Genomic DNA, 15,605 nt, shown 5'->3' on the forward strand with positions numbered 1-15,605 from the left:
CTGATTTCTCTTATTTTATTTTGATGATCATTCCTACCTATGTAGGTTGGGCTCAACAAAATATTTTCGCATTCGGAAGAGAAAGTTGGTGACTGAAATTTCGTAAATAGATCTCGCCGCGACGAAAAACGTCTTTGCTTTAATGACTTCCATCCCAAACTGCGTATCATATCTGCCACACTCTCTCCACTATTACTTGATAATACAAAACGAGCCTTCCACCCCTTCGATGTCCTCTGTCAATCCCACCTGGTAAGGATCCCACACCGCGCAGCAATATCCTAACAGAGGACGAACGAGTGTAGTGTAAGCTGTCTCTTTAGTAGACTTGTTGCATCTTCTAAGTGTCCTGCCAATGAAACGCAACCTTTGGCTCGCCTTCCCCACAATATTATCTATGTGGTCTTTCCAACTGAAGTAATTCGTAATTTTAACACCCAGGTACATAGTTGAATTGACAGCCTTGAGAATTGTACTGCTTATCGAGTAATCGAATTCCAACGGATTTCTTTTGGAACTCATGTGGGTCACCTCACACTTTTCGTTACTTAGCGTCAACTGCCACCTGCCACACCACACACCAATCTTTTCTAAATCGCTTTGCAACTGATACTGGTCTTCGGATGACCTTACTAGACGGTAAATTGCAGCATCATCTGCGAACAACCTAAGAGAACTGCTCAGATTGTCACCCAGGTCATTTATATAGATCAGGAACAGCAGAGGTCCCAGGTCGCTTCCCTGGGGAACACCCGATATCACTTCAGTTTTACTCGACGATTTGCCGTCTATTACTACGAACTGCGACCTTCCTGACAGGAAATCACGAATCCAGTCGCACAACTGAGACGATACCCCATAGGCCCGCAGCTTGATTAGAAGTCGCTTGTGAGGAACGGTGTCAAAAGCTTTCCGGAAATCTAGAAATACGGAATCAACTTGAGATCCCCTGTCGATAACGGCTATTACTTCGTGCGAATAAAGAGCTAGCTGCGTAGCACAAGAACGATGTTTTCTGAAACCATGCTGATTACGTATCAATAGATCGTTCTCTTCGAGGTGATTCATAATGTTTGAATACAGTATATGCTCCAAAACCCTACTGCAAACCGACGTCAATGATATAGGTCTGTAGTTCGATGGGTTAGTCCTACTACCCTTCTTAAACACTGGTGCGACCTGCGCAATTTTCCAATATGTAGGTACAGATCTATCGGTGAGCGAGCGGTTGTATATGGTTGCTAAGTAGGGAGCTATTGTATCAGCGTAATCTGAAAGGAACCTAATCGGTATACAGTCTGGATCATGTGTACGAAGTCATGCACAACAGATGATATACCTATAATTGTCTCCCGTCCAAAGACTAATTCACATACGTTTCAAGATCTTTTCATGACTGGACAGGTTCCATATCACGACGTAAGTATAGGATATAGGACTAGTTTGAACTTGAACCGTGACGTTTTGTGTTACCAGATGGACACTTGAGCAACGAAGGCAAACGTCCACTAACTATAGCTGTTACAGTAGCCAAATGAAGTCGCAAGACTCACGTGGAGTGCACACAGAGTGTGGTTTCTTCCGGAACTCGGCAAGAGGCGCTCGTCACAGGTTCCCGACAGGGTAGGCTATCGGGCATACACTTACATAGCGTTGTGTGTGTGACATTCGAAAAGCAACACGGAGGCGTACGCTGGAGAGGGGAGTGGTCGGTGTGACGGTGGAGACAGTAGGAGAAGTGAGGGCTCTGCGGCCGAGTCAGGTCTGAAGGCATGCAGTCGATGCACTCGGCGGGGATCGGGGTCTACTGCACGGTGCGGGCAATGCAAGGCAAGGCAAGGCAAGGCAAGGCAGCCGAGCAAGGCGATGCGAGGCGCGGGCAGCAGGCACGGCAGGCGGCAGGCGGCAGGCGCGACAGCCAAGCGGCGCTACGCATGCACGAGGGCGCCACTGACACAGAGAAAACCTCCTCCTCGTTCACCAAGAGAGTCTCCAAACCAAAAAAAGAACACAAATATGTATGTATATATATATGTATATATAACAATGGTTAGACAGTGGTGGCTGCTGCCGGCGGGGACCGCGAGCTGCGGCGCGGCGGGCCGGGGTGCGCCACGCCGCCCCCGCGCCGCGGGCCGCGGGCAGCAGCCACGCCAGACGACGGTAAACAGTGACTGCGACAACATGAATGCGAAAGAAGACGGTGGACATTCGTCGCCGCAGTCGGTCGCCGGTCACGTCCTAAGTGACGGTGGACCTTGGATGCACTCAGGGCCCTTCACCTGGTTGTACACGCGTGTACACTCAGTTCCGGCCGCGAGCGACAACGCGCGCCGAACAGTAGGGCGTCTCCCTTCTTTTCTGGACCGGTTTTATCCGCCCGGTGACGACGGCAGCACTTCCGCGTCCCCTTTTATTTGTTCCAAAAAAGCACAGTGTGTTTCTGAAATGCACAGTGCGGACGTGTGTAAACCAGGAAGGTCGATGAGGGCTCCAATGTGGAACTGAATGTACACAAAAAAACATAACAAACAACTACTATTACAATAATTATACAAATATGTATTTGCTGCTGGGCGGAACATCTAAAGCAATCTGCAAATCTACCGGTCTCCATTGCGAGTCTGAGATACGGGGAGGGAAAATGTTTTTCTTTTTTCTTCATTAATTTTTTTTCAATTTCCCTTCCGACCGGTGTATCGCAACAGTGTTACAGTACCGTCCTGTCGGCAGCGTATCGAAAATTAGTTACAATTCTGAGTGTAATACGCTATCATTAATGTACACAGATTTAAATGCCGAGATGGCGTTAGCTGTCCGCGAGCAGTCTTATAATGCTTGCAGTGACATGCATTTGATCGGTTTTCAGTCGACTTTTTGTTTTGTTTTGGTCTATCTGTTTATAGAGAAGTGATGAGGAACGCTGTAGGGTTCCCTTGGGAGGACACAGACAGCTGCTAGGGAAAAATAGCCTTTAGATTAATCGATAAGCTGTCGCTTCCGTGTCGGAATTCGCGCTCAGGCGTGGAGCCGAGCGCCAAGTCCGGCGGTTGCGGTTTACCACGCATCCCGGGTAGGGTGGCGCCGTCTCAGCTCAATCACTTTGAAGAGTTCTCCGAACAGTTTTCTGCTCGTTACTCTTTTTTCCCTTTCTACGCTTTCGATTAGTGTCTGAGGATTCCCATCAGGGTGGAGTCGGAGATATTCAGTGGCACCGCGAGTCTGCGTAAGAAGAAAAAGAACAGAAGAGAGAAGACAAGACGATTTCGAAATCGCTCGGAAATCGACTTTAATAGCTCCCTCCCCTCAGCTCCATCAATCGACCTCGTCGCTGAGGCGTCTGCCGACAGAATTGTGCCCACCTTCTCTACTAGTAGTAGCATCTTTCTGCGGTACCACTGACATCGCCGGGAGTAAAGGAGTAGGAAGAAAAGGAAACGAGTCTCAGCTCTTAGTAAATAAAAAAATATATATGAATATTTCGACATCCAACTCTTCCATAAACACCAGCAAGGCTTGTCTGTATAAATAACTTCCAAGTACCATCAATACTTCAGACACGGAGCTGATACTGAGGACGTACATTGTGACTCCAACTTCCACGGGCGGACCTGCAAGTAGCATAATCACAGGTAACACTACGGGAATACAGCATTCTCGTTCAACACACACCTTTGTTTAATAAAGAAGTTAGATTTTCAAGAAGTGGACAACGGCGCTTCCTGTAAGCCGGCGACATCCCCTGCCTGCGAGCGTAACAAATAAGGACAAATTTGTATTGGTGGCTACGTTGACGAAAAAGGACTATCTTTTCTGGCAGACACGATTTTTCGTCAGTGGCGGCTGTGTAGTGCGCGGAAGACGAGCAGTAAGTGGCTGAATAAGCAAGGGAGCGGGCTAGGGCCGACCCTGCTTCTGGTATCAGATGTATCGACAGGCGGTGGATGGGCGCGGGCCAGGAAGCGCCGTCGACCACGTGAGGGTGAAAGGCTTGGCGAAGCGGCGATATCAGCGTCCAGCCAATCTGCTGCGAGAAAGGACGGGGGACATGCCACTGGCAGCCGTAGCCGGCGGCGGCGACAGCTGTCTCCACTCGGCTGCAAATCCACATACACCACACGCCCCAGGGTCAAAGGAAACGGTCGTCTCAGCCTGTGTACGCTCTCACTCGCTTCAGTCACGAACACAAACACACACACACACAAACACACACACTGATGAAGCACAGGTACGCCCACCACAGTTGCACTCATTTCTCACTTCGCTGTTTGTTACTTCTGCTCAGGCATCGCGCTTCCCAACAGCATGCGGCAGCAGCTTCTAAGAGTCTCTTTACCTCAATCAAAAATATGGCTAGTCCCAATTAAAATAAAAAACAAACGTGGTACAAAAATGAGCTCGAAATAAAAGGAAATGAACAGGAAATGTACAGGGATGTCATCTTGTCAATGGCTTGTGTCATTCGCAAGAAAAAAATCGTTGCAGTTGTTGTCGAGATAGCTAGTTCGGTACAAAGTCAGTGCCAAGAGTGTATCCCTGCAAAATAGCTGGGCGCGTCGGCGCCCAGGAATGTCATGCAAAATGTTTTTAGAAAAATCAACGTTGTGGGGGGGGGGGGGGGGAGTCGTGAGGGGTTGAGAGTAGGTTTCAGGGTTGAGAGGGGAATGCGAGGTGAACGGGAACGAAAATTACGTATTGTAAAGGAATGACAAAAAACGCAAAAAAACTAATTTCTAAAGAAAAATTCGTTAAGAAACGAAATTAAAAGTAACGTTTATATTCTTCTAGCGGTTAACGAGAAGTCTGTTGAATGCCGAACAGTAAAGGCGTCTAGTACCATTTTTACTTCAGAGAGCGAGCTGATACTCAGCACGTACATGGTGACCCCGACCTCAACCGGAGGACCTGGAAAAGACACAAGAGATGCGCTATGCAGCCGCCGTCGACTCATCACCGCCCTCGTGCGGACCTCACAAAAGGTTTCAACGGGCCACCGTCTGCGTCCGCGGACGATGACCGGTTAAGACGTTTTGTGGGCGTCTCTGCGGGAAAACAGGCCTTCAGTCACTACACGCTACTAGCTCGCCACTACACGCCCAGGGTCTCACTGAACCACCGGCACGTTAGTATTGCCAAATCTTACTTTTTGTATTTGAGTCAGAAAATGATACTACCTTCAGAGTGAAAGCGTTTTCCTTACCACACGCCATTTTACTTTCACAGTGAATAGGTATGAAGCGTTGCTGTTCTGGAAAGCAGCACTAACACATAAACACAATGTTAAAGACTAAGCTCTAATACTTACCTCTCCTGTAACAAAACATATTAACATTATCTTACTTAAGCTACAGATGCTGATGGAGCTCAAATTTCAGTAATAAAATCAATAAAGTCCGTTCAAATAACATTAAAAATTCTCCATTCTGCTTCACTGCACAGTAACAATCACAAGAAACTCACCTACCATCATAGGCGAAATATTTAAAGTAGTGTGCCTATATCCTGCAAATATTTGTTGATCAATTAGTAGTAAATATTCGTTTTACAAAATAACGTAATTTTTTACTCTACTGAAGACAATGTACGCTGTGTTCTTATAATGTTCAAGGCAGAGAGAAGCAATTGTGCATTATAATATTATTTACAGCGAAAAAAGTTGTTCGTTTAATAGACTAAGAGTGCAAGAGCTCGTTTGTTCTCAGCTGTTGCCTAAGATGGCCCTACGCGTGTTGCATAGGTGAAACACCAGGAATCCGTCTTGGTACTCTGTTATCCTTTCGTCACTATACAGCTAAATACGTGTGCAGCAGTTTGTTTTAAATCTGCGTAGAATTTCACCAACATCACCTCACTTTCTTCCTAAACTTTCGGCACCATTGCAGGAACCTTTTTGACTGTTACTCAGTTCACTAAGCTGTACTAAGTATACTTAATTGAAGACTACCAAAGGAAGGCTCATTGAATGACGCCGAAACGTTGGGAGGGATGGTAATGAAGGTGATGTAGGATACGTTAGCTTCTAAAAACGTCATCCTCTTTTAAACTGTTAACGACAATACTGCTTTTGTAAACATAAATCATGGTAGCAATGACGTACAGCTGTGTCCACCAGTGATTATATTATGAATTCCCTGTGGATGATGGACACACTAACACTGTGCTAGCAAACTGTTGTCATTAATGGTTAAACTAGACTGACATCCACCGCTATTCGAAGAACAGTCGGTTATGCGTTGTTGATATCAACATTTTACATGTTCTCACCCAGTTGTCCGACTCCTTATACAGACGAAGAATATATTGAAATGATACATGAGTCTTCAGTTACAAGCCACGCGGGATTAGCCGAGCGGCCAAAGGCGCTGCAGTCATGGACTGTGCGGCTGGTCCCGGAGGAGGTTCGAGTCCTCCCTCGGGCATGGGTGTGTGTGTTTGTCCTTAGGATAATTTAGGTTAAGTAGGGTGTAAGCTTAGGGACTGATGACCTTAGCAGTTAAGTTGAAAATGGTTCAAATGGCTCTGAGCACTATGGGACTCAACATCTTAGGTCATAAGTCCCCTAGAACTTAGAACTACTTAAACCTAACTAACCTAAGGACATCACACACACCCATGCCCGAGGCAGGATTCGAACCTGCGACCGTAGCAGTCCCGCGGTTCCGGACTGCAGCGCCAGAACCGCTAGACCACCGCGGCCGGCAGCAGTTAAGTCCCATAAGATTTCACACACATTTAAACTCATTTTTTTCTTCAGTTACATATGTTCGGATGACCGTTACACAAATTATGATGATGTGTAGTGCATACCGCACGAAATGACAGTCCCCTTTGATGAACCCAGACTTGATCAGTTTTCTCTCATTACAATTCCTGTGGATACCCTTGACATGAAATGCATGTTAAGACCATCCAACCTCAAACAACTGCAGCCCTTAATGTCTAGTGCTGGTGACGTTGTTTACGTGCATTCTCAGTCTTCCTTCTGTAACTATACCACATGTCGGACTTGATCACACAACACGAGGCGGCACTAATGTTACACAATGAACGCCATTCCAGGCAGAGCGTAAGAACTCCATTTATAAGAGGCAGTGAAATGAAAACAAGACAGGCGAAAAACAAATAAACTGTTTATTACTTCAAAAGTCCCGTTAATTGCCATGACTGGTAATACATTTGTCTCACTGTGACACAACAAGGTTTTTGCCTTTATGGAAAAATTTTTGCGGTTACCTACGGAAACATACTTGTACAAGGCGTGCACCTCTTCGTCCGAAGCAAAGCAATGACCACGAAATGTCTTCCTTCGGGGCTCCGAAAATATGGAAATCAAATGGGGAAAGATCGGATCTGTATGGAGGACGTTTAAGGGCTTTCCTACGAAACTTCTGCAGCGTGGTCGAAACAACCTTGGCAATATGCGGGCTGTAACACCGATATCATACGAACTCGCACATTACCGTTGGGCCTCCACCAATTCTACCCATGATACAGTAGCCTCTCAGAGCCTTAGGAGTTTGACGAGACTCTTGAACAATGCTAAATCTCACATAAGCACCAGTACAGACCAGTGTGCTTTTAAATCACAAAGCCTTGTTTAACAGGGCCAGTGGCATTCTGATTACGCCTTAGAAGAACTCTGGTGTCTCAGCATTGTCATTTAGGTGTCAGACAATATTTATGTGACGTATAAACAATCCCAATCGAAAGAGTTCACTGACTCATGACTCTGTGAACAGTGGATAGTGAGCAGCGAATCCGTAAATTTTCCCCACAAACCTACCCAACAACGTAGTTACATTATGGGTACCAATATTTGGCTTACATTTGCCATATAGAGAGAGGTGGTTCTGAGTTATCGCTTCGAAAATTTTTGCTTGTCAATTACGGCTGCAGCATACAGCTGCACATACCCAACACCCACACATAACCAGCACGGCAACTCAAGGCCCCAACGTCTCCGTGTCTCTGACAATACTAAATGTTCAAATTACCTATTAAAATTACCGCCACACCTAAAAATTTAAAGGGACTTGGACTTAGAAGACCAGGAACGCATTACGTAGCGATTTTCCTCGAAAGGAACTATAAAATTAACAATGACACTAAAGACTAATCTGCACTAATTTATTCGCCAAGAAGTCGACCCGTTGCTGCTTTGTGAAGTCGCAGGCAATGTTGTACGAGAATACGTTCCCCTGAACCAACCAGAGAGTGCTCCGTCGCTCGATGCCATTCATGTACGAGGGTGTGCTGAAAAGTAATGCCTCCAAAACTGAAAAAAACTCTTAAAGCATTTTACTCTACTGGCCATTAAAATTGCTGCACCACGAAAATGACGTGCTACAGACGCGAAATTTATCCGACAGGAAGAAGATTCTGTGATATGCAAATGATTAGATTTTCAGAGCATTCACACAAGGTTGGCGCCTGTGGCGACACCTACAAAGTGCTGACATGAGGAAAGTTTCCAACCGATTTCTTATACACAAACAGCAGTTGACCGGCGTTGCCTGGTGAAACTTTGTTGTGATGCCTCGTGTAAGGAGGAGAAATGCGTACCATCACGTTTCCGACTTTGATAAAGGTCGGAGTGTAGCCTATCGCGATAGCGGTTTATCGTATCGGGACATTGCTGCTCGTGTTGGTCGAGATCCAATGACTGTTAGCAGAATATGGAATCGGTGGGTTCAGGAGAGTAATACGGAACGCCGTGCTGGATCCCAACGGCCTCGTATCTCTAGCAGTCGAGATGACAGGCATCTTATCCGCATGGCTGTAACGGATCGTGCAGTCACGTCTCGATCCCTGATTGAACAGATGGGGACGTTTGCAAGACAACAACCATCTGCACGAACAGGTCGACGACGTTTGCAGCAGCATGGACTATCAGCTCGGAGACCGTGGTTGCGGTTACCCTTGACGATGCATTACACACAGGAGCGCCTGTGATGGTGTACTCAGCGACGAACCTGAGTGTACGAATGGCAAAACGTCATTTTTTCGAATGAATCCAGGTTCTGTTTACAGCATCATGATGGTCGCATCTGTGTTTGGCGACATCTCGATGAGCGCGCATTGGAAGCGTGTATTCGGCATCGCCATACTGGCGCGATGGGATGGGGTGCTATTGGTTACACGTCTCGGTCACCTCTTGTTCGTATTGACGGCACTTTGAACAGTGGACGTTACATTTCAGATCTGTTATGACCTGTGGCTCTACCCTGCGAAACCCTACATTTTATCAGGATAATGCACGACCGCATGTTGCAGGTCCTGTACGGAACTTTCTGGATACATAAAATGTTCGACTGCTGCCCTGGCCAGCACATTCTCCAGATCTCTCACCAATTGAAAACGTCTGGTCAATGGTGGCCGAGCAACTGGCTTGTCACAATACGCCAGTCACTACTCTTGATGAACTGTGGTATCGTGTTGAAGCTGCATGAGCAGCTGTACCTGTACACGCCATCCAAGCTCTGTTTGACTCAATGCCCATGCGTATCAAGGCCGTTATTATGGCCAGAGGTGGTTGTTCTGGGTACTGATTTCTCAGGATCTATGCACCCAAATTGCGTGAAAATGTAATCACATGTCAGTTCCAGTATAATATATTTGTCCAATGAATACCCGTTTATCATCTGCATTTCTTCTTGGTGTAGCAGTTTTAATGGCCAGTAGTGTAAGTTAAACAATCTCTATTAATAGTCTACATCTTTTTTCTTCATGTCTACATACCACGAAGGAAAAAAACCTTTACACCAAGAAGAGTTGTGCGGCATAAACGAAAGTTGGTCGGCATGTTTCTACATCTGAAACGCGACGTCAGTTCGAATTTGCAACAGTCGCGTAAGAGGGGAGCTAGTAGCGCCACTACGAGGATGCAAATCAAGTTTACTTTAAATACACGCTGTAACGGTCGTGAGTGTTAGTTACTTTTGAGTTTGGACTTGGTGAGTTGATGCCATTCAACAACGGTTTTAAGGCAACAAAGACGCCATTATCAAACGGCTCACTGAGTTCCTACGAGGTCGCGTAATAGGACTACGGAAAGCAAGATGTACAACATGTGATACTGCAGACAGACTTGGCGGACTTGTAGTCACTATACATGATTGCTGGCCGTGGCGGTCATGAGACCGGGCTCCAGACGGCCATTTGGCACTACCGAGAGGGAAAATACTGCATTCGCCACGTGGCTCTGGCCCATCGTACTGCATCTGTAGCAGTAATTTGAACAGTAGTTGGCACCACAGTGACACAACGAACTGATATAAAGCGGTTACTTCAAGGCCATCTCGTAACCAAACGCCCTGTAGCTTGCATTCCACTGGCCCGGAACAACCACCATCTGCGACTTTAGTGGTGCCAAGCGAGAGTTCATTGGAGGGCAGGGTGGAGGTATCTTGTGTTTTCTGGTGAAAACTGGTTCTGCGTCGGTGCCAATGATGCCGCGTGTTGGTTAGGAGGAGGCCAGGTGAGGGCCTGCAACCAACTCGTCTGCGTGCAAGACACACTGGACGTACATATGGAGTTATTGTAGGGGTTGCTATTTCGTACAACAGCAGGAGCGCTCTTGTGGTTATCCCGCGCATCCTGACTGCAAACTTGTACGTCAGTCTGGTGATTCGACCTGTTGTGCTTCCATTCGTGAACAGTATTCCAGGGAGTGTCGTCCAGCACGATAACGCTCGCTCACCTACCACTGTTGTAACCCAACACCTCTACAGAGCGTCGACACGTTGCCTTTTATCCCCACACCTGTCCCCAGTCGATTACATATGGCACATCGTCGGACGACAACTCCAGCATCATCCACAAATGACATTAAGCGTCCGTGTATTGACCGTACAATTTCAACAAGCATGCAACTGACATTCCGCACCTGTACAAGATAATGCGTGCACGTTTGAGTTCTTGTATTCAACACACTGATGGTGGCATAGGTTATTAATGTACCAGCACTTCAGGTTTGGAATGGCTAATCTCGTGCTTACATTAAGCTGTGATCTTGCAGTGATAAACACTTCAATGTATTACTTAGACAAATGTATTCCCCATATTTCATTACTTTTTGGTGTTCCCATTTTGTTTTAGTCAGTGTAGTTATTTCTCAACATATTCACCCTGGCGACGAACACATATCCCCCAACTAGTTTATTGACATCGTCACTGTGGAATGTTTGACTTTGTTGACGGAGCCACAGCACCACCTGTGGTCGCACCGCTTCGCCACTCCCAAAGTGAAGTCATAGAAGGTGTTGTCTACGTTGTCATACACGGTTGTCCACGCCGAGCTCTGTCATAGACGATGAGACTAGCACCACTGATTTTTTCATTACGAGCACGAAAAACCCAACGTCGTATGTTACTGTTGTCGAAACAATCATCACCATACACAGCTTTCATTCTTCTACGGATCTCATTTGGAGGCACGTAGTACAGAATTGAAGAATGTCATGCCGACCGAAAGATGCCGCAACGCAATGCTAAAAGAAATGTCGCTTTGTACCAAGTACAGAAATCACAGGTAATAGAAGAAATACTTCAGCTGATCGATGAATGAAGAAAGTAGAAAAACGTTCAGGGCAATTCAGGAATATAGAAATACAAGTAGCTGAGGAATGAAATAAATAGGAAGAGCAGGGAAGCTAAGACGAAACGGCTGCATGAAAATTGTGAATAAATTGAGAAAGAAATAGTTGTCGGAAGGACTGACTCAGCATATAGGAAAGTGAAAACAACCTTCGGTAAAATTAAAGCAAGGGTGGTTAACATTAAGAGTGCAACGGAAAGTCCACTGTTAAGTGTTGAGGAGAGAGTGGATTGGTGGGTAGAATGCATTGAATATCTCTATGAGGGGGACGATTAGTCTGAAGTGGTAGAAGAAGAAACGGGACTCGATTTAGAAGAGATACGGGATCCAGTATTAGAATAAGAATTTAAGAGAGCTTTGGAGGACTTAAGATCAAAGAAGACAGAAGCGATGGATAACATTCCACCAGAATTTCTAAAATCATTGGGGGAAGTATCAACAAAATAACTATTCACGTTGGTGTGCAGAATGCATGAGTCTGGGGACATACCATCTGTCTTTCGGAAAAATATCATTCACGCAATTCTGAAGACTGCAAGAGCTAACAATCGCGAGAATTATTGCACAGTCAGCTTAATAGCTCATACATCAAAGTTACTTGCAAGAATAATATTCAGAAGAATGGAAAACAACTTGAGGTGACATTAGATGACGACCAGTTCGGCTTTAGGAAAGGTAAGGGCATGAGAGAGGCAATTCTGACGTTGCCATTGACTGTGGAAGCAAGACTAAAGAAAAATCAAGACACTGTCATAGGATTTAACGAGCTAGAAAAAGCATTCGACAATATAAAATGGTGCAACATGTTCGAAATTCTGAGAAAAATAGGGGTAAGCTATAGGGAGAAATGGGCAATATACAACATGTGTAACAGCCAAGAGGGAATAATAAGAGTGGAAGGCCAAGAACGAAGTACTCAGAGTAAAAAGGGTGTAAGACAGGGATGTAGTCTTTCGCCCCAACTGTTCAGTCTGTACATCGAAGAACCAATGATGGAAATAAAGGAAAGTTTCAGGAGTGGAATTAAAATTCAAGGTGAAAGGATACCAATGACACGGTTCGCTGATGACTTTGCTATCCTCTGTGAAAGTGAAGAAGAATTACACGACCTCCTGAATGGAATGAACAGTCTAATGAGTGTAGAATATGGATTGAAAGTAAATCGAAGAAAGACGAAAGTAATGAAATGTATCAGAAATGAGAACAGCGAGAAACTTAACACCAGGACTGCTGGCCAAGAAGTAGATGAAATTATGTAAAGTAAGTTAAGTTGGGTTGGGTTGATTTCGGGGGAAGAGACCAAACTGCGAGGTCATCGGTCTCATCAGATTAAGTAAGTTAAGTAAAATAACCATTGACTTACGGATCAGGGAGGACATCAAAAGCAGACAAGCACTGACAAAAAGGGCATTCCTGGCTAAGAGAAGTCTACTATTCTCAAACATAGGCCTTAATTTGAGGAATAAATTTCTGAGAATGTACGCCTGGAGCACAGCATTGTAAGGTAGTGAAACATGGACTGTGGGGAAATAGCAAGAGAGGACAATCGGAGTATTTGTGATGTGGTACTACAGACGAATGTTGAAGATTAGGCGCAGCAGTGGAATTCATGGCGGGCCGCATCAGACCATTCAGAATACTGAAAAAATAAAAAGCAGGCACTTCCGAGAAGTACCGAGTGAAGTCGAGATGTGCCGAGCGTCGCCTTTGGGCTCGTATGAAATTTGGGGTGCTGTGGCCGACCCTGGTGCAGAATGTTTTCTTTTCAATGTACGTGCTGCTTCAGGTCGAAATGCCAATAACATATAAATGGATACAGCATATTCTTAGATCGATTTAACACAGTATAACGAATAGCAGTTCCTTCACAGCTTGGTTTTGCTCTCAACATCCACAAAAGTGCAGTACATGATGGACAGTTAGTATAGCCAACACGGTGTGCAGCACCTTCGGAAAAAGATAGTGCTAGAGGACGTGAATTTTGTGAATGAATAATTGTTAAAGTACCAACAGATTCGGTTTATTGAAATGATGAATAAACACGTGGGGCGTGAGGTCTCCACAGTACATCGATGTTGTCGCCAGTGGTCGGCGGAAGGTGCACGTGCCCATCGACCTGGGACCGGACCGCAGCGACGCACGGGTGCACGCCAAGACCGTAGGATCCTACGCAGTGCCGTAGGGGACCGCACCGCCGCTTCCCAGCAAATTAGGGACACTGTTGCTCCTGGGGTATCGGCGAGGACCATTCGCAACCGTCTCCATGAAGCTGGGCTACGGTCCCGCACACCGTTAGGCCGTCTTCCGCTCACGCCCCAACATCGTGCAGCCCGCCTCCAGTGGTGTCGCGACAGGCGTGAATGGAGGGACGAATGGAGACGTGTCGTCTTCAGCGATGAGAGTCGCTTCTGCCTTGGTGCCAATGATGGTCGTATGCGTGTTTGGCGCCGTGCAGGTAAGCGCCACAATCAGGACTGCATACGACCGAGGCACACAGGGCCAACACCCGGCATCATGGTGTGGGGAGCGATCTCCTACACTGGCCGTACACCACTGGTGATCGTCTAGGGGACACTGAATAGTGCACGGTACATCCAAACCGTCATCGAACCCATCGTTCTACCATTCCTAGACCGGCAAGGGAACTTGCTGTTCCAACAGGACAATGCACGTCCGCATGTATCCCGTGCCACCCAACGTGCTCTAGAAGGTGTAAGTCAACTACCCTGGCCAGCAAGATCTCCGGATCTGTCCCCCATTGAGCATGTTTGGGACTGGATGAAGCGTCGTCTCACGCGGTCTGCACGTCCAGCACGAACGCTGGTCCAACTGAGGCGCCAGGTGGAAATGGCATGGCAAGCCGTTCCACAGGACTACATCCAGCATCTCTACGATCGTCTCCATGGGAGAATAGCAGCCTGCATTGCTGCGAAAGGTGGATATACACTGTACTAGTGCCGACATTATGCATGCTCTGTTGCCTGTGTCTATGTGCCTGTGGTTCTGTCAGTGTGATCATGTGATGTATCTGACCCCAGGAATGTGTCAATAAAGTTTCCCCTTTCTGGGACAATGAATTCACGGTGTTCTTATTTCAATTTCCAGGAGTGTAGTAGCCTCTGAATTGCTTCATTGTCCTCCTTTAATTCAGCCTAGCGGGGATCTCAAACACTCGAGGATTATTCTCAAGAATGGGTCGCACTAGCGTTCTACACGCTGTCTTCTTCATAGACGAGCCACACTGTCTCAGAATTCCCTCAATAAAACGAAATCGCACATTTGCATAGACTACTACAAACCTCACGCGCTCGTTCCATTTCATACCACTTTGCAGTGTTACTCCTTGATATTTAATCGACGTGCTGTGTCAAGCAGGACGCTACCAATGTTGTATACAGGATTTCTTTTTCTATCTTCCACATGAACTAACATTTTTCTGTATTTAGAGCAAGCTGGCACTCATTACATCAACTATAAATTCTGTCTAAATTACCTTGTATCCTCCTACAATCACTCAACGACGATACCTTCCCGTACACCACAAGTCATCAGGAAACAGCGTTAAATTGCTGCTCACCCCGTCTGTCAGATCGTATATATATATATATATAGAGGATATCAGCGGTCCTATCATACGTTCCTGGGGCACTCCTGACTATAACCTTGTCACACTCGCCGCCTAGGACAACGTACTGGCCCGGTTCCATTACTTGTGTAGGTGAGAGTTTAAAGACTTTTATCGACATCAGTTTTCAGCGCGTCTTCATATGGAATGAAATAATATATGAACAGTCTTCAGTACCAGTAGACATTTTAGTACCCTAAGGCAATGAAGTTTTTCTCAGGTCACGTCTCTCTATCCTGCAGTATTCGCTAGATTGTTTCCTACTTAGTGTTTAAATTTAGCATTTTTTCGCAGGCTGCTGTTTAAATATTTTTCATAATGTTATTCGACATGTCGAGGAAAATAAACTATGACTTTTGCGATAGTTTTTGAATTAATTAGCTC

General features: G+C 45.9%; 1 protein-coding gene across 5 annotated transcripts in view; it reads right to left on the bottom strand.

The window, feature by feature from the left end:
• Nucleotides 1–15,605, bottom strand: part of LOC126188873 (gamma-aminobutyric acid receptor subunit beta) — a 621,229-nt gene that overhangs the window by 240,005 nt on the left and 365,619 nt on the right. For 3 of the 5 annotated variants that reach the window (XM_049930536.1, XM_049930532.1, XM_049930534.1), the window contains exon 3: nucleotides 4,838–4,905. In XM_049930536.1, the coding sequence (XP_049786493.1) occupies nucleotides 4,838–4,905 (68 nt within the window). Of the gene's footprint in view, nucleotides 1–3,543; nucleotides 3,612–4,837; nucleotides 4,906–15,605 lie in introns of all 5 variants that reach the window. The other 2 variants (XM_049930533.1, XM_049930535.1) reach the window with 1 other exon arrangement.

Source organism: Schistocerca cancellata, chromosome 5, assembly GCF_023864275.1.
Source record: "Schistocerca cancellata isolate TAMUIC-IGC-003103 chromosome 5, iqSchCanc2.1, whole genome shotgun sequence".
Taxonomy (NCBI): Eukaryota; Metazoa; Arthropoda; class Insecta; order Orthoptera; family Acrididae; genus Schistocerca; species Schistocerca cancellata.